The 10,813-nt window shown below is 35.6% G+C and overlaps 1 protein-coding gene across 1 annotated transcript; it reads left to right on the forward strand.

The window, feature by feature from the left end:
- The first annotated feature begins 7,932 nt into the window (after positions 1-7,932).
- LOC114933287 (toll-like receptor 9) lies at positions 7,933-8,652 on the forward strand. The gene is given in 1 exon segment (XM_085486488.1): positions 7,933-8,652. A coding segment is annotated over 1 exon segment (654 nt). The 5' UTR covers positions 7,933-7,998.
- The last annotated feature ends 2,161 nt before the right edge of the window (positions 8,653-10,813 follow it).

Below are 10,813 nucleotides of genomic sequence, written 5' to 3' on the forward strand. Positions count from 1 at the left end.
AGTTTCAAAACCACGTGGTTCTGCAGATATGTGGATGATATTTTTGCAATTATCCCATGCGAGGGTGTTGATGAAATTTTGTCGGTGTTTAATGATTACCATCCTAGATTAAAATTTACTCACGAAATTGAAAGTAACGACTCGATTAATTTTTTGAACACTACTGTGATGAGAAAGAATGGTATTCTACTAACTAATTGGTTTATGAAACCCACTTGTTCGGGTAGATATATCAATTATTATTCAAACCATCCCTTTAAATACAAAAAGAATACCATTTTTAGTCTGGTCGATCATGCGATTTTATTATCGGACGACAGTTTTCATCCAGCAAACATCGCTAGGGTTAAATCGATACTGATAAACAATGGTTTTCCGTCGAATGTGGTTAATAAGTATGTAAAAAATAGGCTAAAATTACTTGAGACACGAAAAAATGATGATCGCAATGTTGACAATGATAATTTAGTCAGTGAAAAATTTGACCACATTATAAAATTACCGTACGTCAAAGAATTAAGTGAAGACGTTTCGAGATTATTGCAATCTACGGGCATGCAATGCGTTTATTGTATACCGAAAAAATTGAATACACTAATCAAACGTGTCAAAGATCCTTTGCCCTTAAAAGAAAAAACAGGAGTTGTATACAAAATTAACTGCGCAAATTGTTCCTCATCATACGTCGGTCAGACTAAACGACAATTAGGCACACGCATAAAAGAACATTTTAATAACATAAAGGTACACAATAGTAATTATTCGGTTATTAGTAATCATAAATTCGATAATGGTCATGATTTTGATTGGTCCGCTCCTGAAATTTTACATCATGAGAAATATGTACGAAAAAGAGAAATCGCGGAGATGTTTTTTATCAAAAAATTTGACAACACAATCAATTTACAAAAAGACACGGATAATCTAAATATTGTTTACGATAAACTAATAAAGGTCGTTTAGTTTGATCGAAGTAATGAGTATATAAAGAGCTTGTAACCAACACAACAATATAGTTAATTGTTTCACATTACATACAGGGTTAGTCCGGAAAGTAATGCGTCGCATTTTTTTGTGACGCGACTATACATCGCAGAGCGATGGGACCGGTTGGGGAGGAAGGGGGGTACCCTTAGTTTTCCAACGGTAGGTCGCTCAATTGTTTCCATGCGCTTGGAAGGTTAGGACGGCTTCTTCTGTAAACCTCTGCTTAGTGGTCGCGTCGAACTTGTGATGGAGAGAACGATAGAGCAACGCTATGCGATAAAGTTTTGCGTGAAGCTGGACAAGACGCCGCTGGAAACTTTTGAAATGCTCAAGAAAGTTTTCGGGGACGATTGCCTTTCCAAATCGCAGTCAAACAGATGGCACAAGATGTTTAGAGAAGGTCGGAAGGAGGTCGCCGACGAGGCCCGCGCAGGACGCCCGTCAACATCGCGAACGGACGACAATGTGACTCGTGTGCGCCAATTATTGAATTCAGACCGTCGAATGAATGTTCGCTTAATGTCGGAATATTGAACTTGCCGAAAACGATTGTTCACGAGATTGTATCGGAAGACTTGGCCATGCGGAAGATTTGCGCAAAACTTGTGCCCAGAGTGTTGACCGATGCGCAAAAGCAACACCGAGTGGAAGTTTGTGAAGAACTCAAGCAGCCGCCCTACAGTCCCGACTTGGCCCCGGCGGACTTTTTTTTATTTCCTCGGCTGAAAAGGGAGCTCAAAGGACAACAGCTCGAGTCGGTTGACAACGTACAAGCTACTTCGACGGCCTCCCTGAACAGCATCCCAGTCAAGGAGTTCCAGAAATCTTATGACGCATGGAAATCGCGTTGGCAAAAATGTATTGACGCAGAAGGGTCATACTTCGAACAATTTTAAGTTGTTTTACCTATGCGATCAATAAATTCTTTTTTAAAAAAATGCGACGCATTACTTTCGGACAAACCCTGTATATCATGTCACATTTTAAGATCAGAAATTAAGTTTATATATAGAAAGTTGTGTTTAAGGTAGGATACATATTAATGTGTGGAAATAATTATTGTTACTCAGTTACTTTTTAATTAATTTTTAATTTTAATTTTCTAATAATTGTCATTATTATAATTTGTAGCACTTGATAAGGGCCAAAACCCATGGCCGAAACGTCGTGAATATTAAATAAAGATATATTAAATAGCCAGAGTTGGTTGATTAAATTACTACCATTTTTAATTATCATCTGGTGACTTCAGAGATTTTTACATCTTTTAATAAATATTAATATTAATAGTAATATTAGTATTAATATATTAATATTAATAGTAATATTAGTATTAATATTAGAATTACTCTTTTCATTAATTTTGACGATTATATTATTTTAACGTTAACACATTTATAATGTTATATATATTAATTATTTTAATTGTATTGTAATATAACAAATAGTATAACCAAGATTTAATGTAATAATAATTGTAATCCTAAATTTTTACTTCTGTATGTTTATTTTGTATTTTCTAAAAAATTCTTTTATATCGTTTTAAATATATGTATAATACATTTGAATAATATTGTCACACAAATCTTTTTATATACATGTACATTTTTTATCTCAATTTTTCTGTATTTCAAAATATTGTTTTTTTTTAACTATTTTTTCTTCTCATGTTATATGTGTATCAAATATATCATCAAATATATATATATATATATATATATATATATCAGTAAATAAGATGAAATAAAAATCAAAATGTGTAAATATATATAAATATAAATAAAATATATTTTCTTTTATATTTATTAAAGAAGAAGGTAAAATTTAAAAAGTTAAAAAAAATAAAATTTAAATCTCTGAACCTATTCTTCCATTATAATTGAGTATTTAATATGTGTATTTTAGTAAGATAATTTTATAGAGAATGAAGAAGTCAAGGTAATATGAAATCAGAGAAATTATATTGTGAGTCACCAATTTAGCTTCAAATACATTGAATTTGAAAATTTAAATATTTTTAGGGCATTAAGAACTAGATGGTACTGCTTAAGTATAAAAACAATCTTATTTTTTAAAAAAATTAAATGATTAGGTAAAGTGCATAAATTTTAACAATTTCTAAAAAATTCATTCAAAAGACATGGTCAATATGTTACAGGGTTTTCCAGACTTGGACGTGCCACCCGTTAATGGGAGTTTTCTTGAGATCATTCGAGATGAAAATCCCTAATAGTAAAATCGTCGAAGCTACAATTAGTTTTCAAATAAGAAGATTTATAATTGACTAATCAAACCGTCCGAATTTCGCGCACTCAGGCATGGCATATTAAACAGTAGTGAAGATGTTTTCAAGCACTCAATTCTATTCTCGAAATTGAAATAATTCTAACAAATGAGTATAAAAATCACGCTCGTTAAATTGAAAAATAAACTAATAATTAAAAGGCTAATATGAGCTACAATGTGTGGATGGAAACCAAATAAATTAACAATTCTTGATTAGAAATTATGTGGTACGTTTCGCACATACTTGTGCTTCTTCAGCCTACTATATATTTAAATTTTACAATCAATAAACCAATTCGTAACACTATATTTCATGATCTATAAATAAAGATCCTACATTAATTATAAGTCAACTCAATCATTAAAATTTTTTAAAAAATTATGTAATCTCCACCATGCACTAGATCAAAGTAATTAAAAAAGTTTTTTAAAAAATTTTTTCCTCGAAAAACTGCAATTTTTCCCCTGTTATTCAAAATTCAATTTAAACAAACCCCAAATTTGATAAACCAAATCATTTGCCCATCAAAATGCTCTTTTTTGATGGCAAATGATGCTTTTTTGAAAAAAAAAAGACCCCAAATAATTATGGGTATCGGGTTTTTAACAAAACCAAAAAGAAACAACTCCGGTGAAGGGCACTCGACACCCCCCTAATAAAAAACACCCCTAGTAAAAACCCCCAATCAAATCTTAAAAAAAAGGAAAAGGCTTAATAATCAAAAAAATTAGAAAATTTTTAAAAAACGAGTGAAGTTAAAAAAGTTACCAACATAAAAAATTTAATTTTTTTTCAACAAAAACTTAAAAAAAAGCTGTAAAAAATTTAAAAAAATTTCAAAAGATTTTAAGGGGACCCCCGGAAAAAAAGGGTTCCCCCCCTTTGCCGGAAAAAAAACCTTTTTAAAAAAGGGTTATCCGGGGGCTATTATAAAAAGAGGCTTTTTTTTACAAAAATATTTCATTTAAGAAAAAACATTTTTTTGCATTTTTTGTGCTGAATTTATTAAAATTTTTTTCTATATTTAATAAAAAAATTTAAATTTTTGATAAAAATAAGTTTTTTTAGATTTAAAAAAACCCCACACACCTAAAAATTATTAAAAAATTTTATTGTTTTAGTTTTTTTTAAATAACTTTTTTAAATTTTTCTTTAATTGAAAAATTTATTGTAAAATTCTAAAAAATAAGTTCTATAAATTTAACAAAAATTTTTTTCTTTTCAATCTTTTTTTTGTCTTTTGGTTTTACGCATTAAACCAAAATTTTTTAACCTTTTGGGGGAAAATTCTAATTTTAAAAAAATGACGTTTTTCCCAAACACTGACCCACTTCTATGGCCCCAAATTTTTTTCAAACCCTCTGATAACTTGTCGAACCTCCAAATTTGGGCACCCCGAGATCCAAAAAGGGGCCCCCTTTGAAAAACCCCAATTTTTAATAAACTTTTTTTTTTCTAAAAACAAAAAAATTGGATGAACTTTTAAATTTTTTGGGGGGTCAAAAAAAATTTGGGGTTTTTTTAAAAAACAAAATTAAGACAAATTTCTATTAATAATCCCTTCCCCCTATTACATTTATCTTTTCTCTGCAAAAATTTTTGGCGTAAACCCCCAAAAACAATTAAAGTCATATAAAAAATTTTTTAAACAAAAAAAAATTTTTAAAAGCGACGGGGGTTTTTTAAGGTATGGGAAAACCCCGGGCCCCAAAAAAATAAAAAATAAAAAAAGCTCTGCGGGCGAAGGAGATTATGTTTCCAACAAAAAAAAAGCAAAAATTTTTTTTCTAATAATAATAGGCTAATCCCAAAAAAAAAAATAAGGTCGTGGAAAATCGAGAGAACAAGCAATACGCCGGCCTCGAAAGGGGAATTGATTTTTACTCGCGCCGCGAAACGGGGTTTTTTTTGGAAATTAAGTCTGTATTTGAAAACCCAAAAAACGCGTAAAAGACAAAAAATTATAAAAAACCCAAAAAACTATTCCCTCTTTAACATCCTTCCCCCTTCGCGATATTGATAAAAAAAATTAACGAAAATACAAAATCGCCCCCAAAAAAAAAATAACGGGAAACTTCCCCTTGAAGAAAACCCCCATTAAATTAAAATTAAGATTCTAGGCCCCTTTTCCTAAAATAAAGATAAATAATTTTTTTTAAAATTATTGTAAAAGTACTTTCTTACCTTTAAAAAACCCTCAAAATTTTTTGGAAATTTGATAAAAAGAAATTCATCTGTGGCTGTCCATGCCGGTTGAACCGGATGATCCAGCGACCAGTTGGGGTGCGTACCTTGTATCGCCGTGAGATGGTGGCGGCGTGGTACGGGACGTCAACTGTTTGGCCGTCCCCCAGGGTGACTCGTATGGGACGTGGCTGGCCCTGGTGTGTCGCTGGCAATGTTGGATCCCTGCTGGTCGGCGGTTGACGCGGTGTCGGCTGGAGTGGCGTCACGGATGGCAGACCAGCAGTGGGAACCGCCGATTGGTCCGCCGCGGCAGGAGGTGCCGATTGGTTTGGATGGCGGGGGCGACAACGTGATGCGTAAACGAGCCCACAGATCGACTCCGATAAGTACCTCACTGCTGAGGTTGTCCAGGACCTGGAAACGGTGGCGGACAGAGCGAGGGCCGATTCGGAGGGCGAAGCGGACTAAACCGGAGGTGGGTGCCCTAGACCCGTCGGCTAAATTGACCGGTTTTTCAGATGGCTGGATCTGGAGGCCGTGTTCGGTCAGACGTCTGGCCATGGCGGCGTTACGAAGGACACTTCCGACCCGGAATCGAGAAGTGCCCAGGCGGTGAACCGGCGAATCCGAACCAGTAAATGCGACCGTGGCGTGTACTCTATCTGGATGCGGGTCGGGCGGTGACCGCCTCGCTTCCGACCCGCTGGTCGTTTCCCGTCGGAGGATGGCAGTCCCGTGTTAGAACGTAATCCTTCCCGCACTGCGAGCAAAACTTCCGCGCTGGGCGGTGGCAATCGAGCCGCGTGTGCCCTCGCTGTTTGCACCGCCAGCAGCAGTTCGAGCGGTCATATGTAGTGGCGGCAAGATTTGCCTCGGTAGGTCGTGAGGCTTCGCGGCGTTATTCTTGGCGGCGTCGGTGAATTTCTTCCCACATGGCGGCACGGCTGTACAGCTCAGAAATGGTGTGCAGTTCGTCCAGTCGAACGTATAACTGGAGTTCTGGGTCAGCGTTTTCGTATAATTGTTCGGTACTGGCTTGTGTAGCCGCCAGCCCGACGCATCATTGTCTGTACGGGCGGTAGCGTATCGAGTGAAAGCCTCCCCTGGCTTTTGTCGCCGGCCTTGTATTTCTCGCACGGTTGTTCTGATAAAAACAGAGTTTATTCAAGCCACCTTTCAATGGTTGACTTGCTATTTAGTCCACAGGTACAGAGAATATTAAGACAAAACGCGACCAGATTATTCGGACGCGAGCCCGACTTATAACTAGAAATTACAAGGAGAGGTACGACGGACGAAATATATCCAACGCGGACGCGGATACGGGCGCCCTGAAAAGGGCGAGCTCCGTAGAGCGCGGGTGATTTACGGACAGGACCCGGTGACCGAGAACACTCGGCTCACGCGACGAGAACTCTCGTCGGCCGGGACGGCTTACGGACAGGACCCGGTGACCGAGAACACTCGGCCTACGCGACGAGCACGCTCGTCGGCCGGGATAGTTTACGGACAGAACCCGGTGACCGAGAACACTCGGCCTACGCGACGAGAACGCTCGTCGGCCGGGATAGTATACGGACAGGACCCGGTGATCGAAAACGCTCGGCCTACGCGACGAGAACGCTCGTCGGCCGGGATAGTATACGGACAGGACTCGGTGACCGAGAACACTCGGCCTACGCGACGAGAACGCTCGTCGGCCGGGATAGTTTACGGACAGGACCCGGTGACCGAGAACACTCGGCTCACGCGACGAGAACTCTCGTCGGCCGGGACGGCTTACGGACAGGACCCGGTGACCGAGAACACTCGGCCTGCGCGACGAGCACGCTCGTCGGCCGGGATAGTTTACGGACAGGACCCGGTGACCGAGAACACTCGGCCTACGCGACGAGAACGCTCGTCGGCCGGGATAGTATACGGACAGGACTCGGTGACCGAAAACGCTCGGCCTACGCGACGAGAACGCTCGTCGGCCGGGATAGTATACGGACAGGACCCGGTGACCGAGAACACTCGGCCTACGCGACGAGAACGCTCGTCGGCCGGGATAGTTTACGGACAGGACCCGGTGACCGAGAACACTCGGCCTACGCGACGAGAACGCTCGTCGGCCGGGATAGTTTACGGACAGGACCCGGTGACCGAGAACACTCGGCCTATGCGACGAGAACGCTCGTCGGCCGGGATAGTTAGGAGCTTAGGATTCGAGGAGTGATCTCTGAGAACGCTCGAGAAATCGAAACGGGACTGGGGTGAGAATCCTCGACTGGGCCGCCTTTATATCCGTCAGTCAATCCCCTCCAAGCTAGAAAAGGCGAATTTCCATCGCGTTTATTATATGGTGGTGGTGGTGGAAAGGAGCCGTTTGTATGAGCGCGGGCGGTTGGTCGGTCCTGCGCGTGCGCGGCGCCTAGTGACGATTAATCGGGTCGTCACACATTAATTCGTATAATCTGGATAATCAATATAATCGACTTTACGGATTTAATCAACGTTCATCATATGAATATAATCTGCATGATTATGGCCTAGCGATGGCTGGCCTAGAAAATCTGCATTATCTTTCTATTTCTGGAAACAAAATTGATTTTATTTTATCAAACGCTTTCAAGTACACTGATAAATTTGTCTATTTGAAATTGTCTATTAATAATATAAATTACTTACATCCAGATATATTTGAAAAAATGCAGTCTTTGAGATGGCTCGATTTGAGTTTCAACAAGTTCGAGGATGTACCGCACATTTCAAGTGAAATCAGCGTTTTGTCTTTTAATTGTAACAATATCAAGAGTTTAACTGCGAATGCTTTTGCGCAAATGCCAAAATGAGTGAAATTATTATTGGCGGGGAATCAGATCGTCGAGATTAATGTTAAAGCGTTTTCTCAACTTTCGTTTTTAGAAGTATTCGATCTTTTGAAGAACAAATTGAGTTTTCTACCAAACGGATGGAGCGAGTCTTTCATGTCTTTAAAATATTTGGATTTGAACGATAATAAGTTTATTTCTTTAGAGTCTTTATCTCTCACAAGAGTGTTATTGTCATTGATGGAGGTGAATCTGGCGATAAATCCACTAGAATATTTAGATGTTAGCTATTTCAAAAACTTGCCGCAGAATCTTACTATAAATTTGATGCGGAATCAAATTTTGTTAGAACTGGAATTCTGGACGCTGGAATTCTAATATATGCCAAGACAAAATATCTTTAAATTAAAATTACAATGCTGTAGATATGTTATTTTCTTGCAATTCAGCATTTGAAAAATCCTAAACTTTTTATGTAAAACAGCTTAAATAAATCCAACGCCTATATGGAAAAAACAATTTTTATTATTGTATTGTGTTAATTATATTACATTATTTTATAAATATATTGTATTAATTATATTATATCTGCATATAACATTTCTTTATACTTATATAATAAAATCATTCCTTCTTATTTATGAATGTGTGTATAATATATTCTATTCTATAAAACCAATTTAATTCGCGCTTATATAGCTATATAGATAGAATTTAATAAGCTCTACTATTAACAAATCTGCTTATAAATACTAAATTTATGTAGCATTAATTTATATATATATATATATATATATATATATATATACACACATAAACTATTATATTTTTTTACAAATAGATTATTTGGTTAATTTATGGAAACAATTATTTTCGTTGACGAATATAATATCAAAAAATATATTAGTGTTTTTTAACTATATAGTCAGCAATTATATAATTATATTAAACAGAAACAAGAAAATTATTTATAAAATTTATATTATTTAATATTTACTCTATAAATTAAAATTAAATTGCTTTTTTTCTCTCACATATTTTTCTGTTTCGATTTCAGATATTAATAGCGAAGCTCTTCAAACACAATGTAAAAAATGTAATGAAAAGCAAAAGAAAATAATAGACATAATAGTCCACTGCGGTATACAAAAAATCAACCCGTCCAATGGGAAAATATTGTTAAGAAGAGTGCAGAAGATATGAAAAAGAAAAGTGCTGCTTAATATACAAATTGCTAATAAATATATTGCAAAAGGTGATAAGAATACGACGGAATTCGAAATATTATCTATAATATTATGAAATTATAAAATTTTTTATATTTAAAATCTTTTCATAAAAAAAACATAATGTTATAATTTATCACTAATAATACATTTTTATTATATAATTGATTAATGTGAATTGTATTGTAGTATATTATATATGTTATTGAAATAAAGTTTTACATGTAATATGCAAAATATAATTTTAACTTTTTATGCATGTTTTATTACAATCATCAATTTTTGTAATATATTTTTTATTTGTAATATTTTTTATATTAAAAAGTATGCGCACGTGCGCGCGCGCGCGCAAGCACACACACACACACACATACACAATAATCTAAAAAGGATTACCCTGCATTAATTCAATGGAAAATGGATTTTCATCAAATTAAAAAATATAATATATATATATATATATATATATATATATATATATATATAGCTGAATTTTTGACATGTTATAGTTTAAGGCATTCTAATCAAAAGATGTAATAGCCTCAAAAATAATGGATAGTTACTGCGAGTTACAACCATCTCACATATAGCAAGAGTTTTTCGTGATTGACCTGGCTTTAATTAGAAACCATCTATTATTTAGCTTTGAGCCTATTACATTTTTTGTTCGACAGATCATGAGCTACAAACATATGAGACTAACTAACTGATTTTACCAAGATTCAATTTTATATATAGAATTAGTGCGGGATTTTTGAATCTAATAAGATCATAAATAAAATTAAATTTTAGTAAAATTAGCTGATTTTCTCATATGTTGTAGTTTATGAGCTGCCAAATAATAAATTTAATAGGGTTAAAGCTACCCAGGTAGCAAGCATACGTCATTGTGACGTGGAATGACGTCATTAAACGTCAAAATAATGTCAGTTTTCTACTTGGGTAAATAATAGTACTGAAAAAAAGAGGAGAATACTGATTTTCAGCCAGTCAAACATAAAAAACTTTCCCTGCGAGATGTTTGACTGATGTAACTCGCAGTAACTGTCCATTATTTAGCTTCGAGGCGATTACATCTTTTAATCAGAATGCCTTAAACTATACAACATATATTAAAAATTCAGTTAATTCGACAAAAAGCCATTTTCTATTAAATTAGTGCGGGATTCTCTTTTACTGAATTTCATTTCAGATAAATATAAATACGATTTTGTATGTTTTCTATCAAATCATTATAACTTTGTTACTAATCATTTCTTTATATTGCATATTCAAAATTTAACATTATTCGCATTTGTAACATTTACATATAT

The sequence above is a fragment of the Nylanderia fulva genome, unplaced genomic scaffold (assembly GCF_048542155.1).
Source record: "Nylanderia fulva isolate GAGA-0341 unplaced genomic scaffold, ASM4854215v1 Scaffold44, whole genome shotgun sequence".
NCBI lineage: Eukaryota > Metazoa > Arthropoda > Insecta > Hymenoptera > Formicidae > Nylanderia > Nylanderia fulva.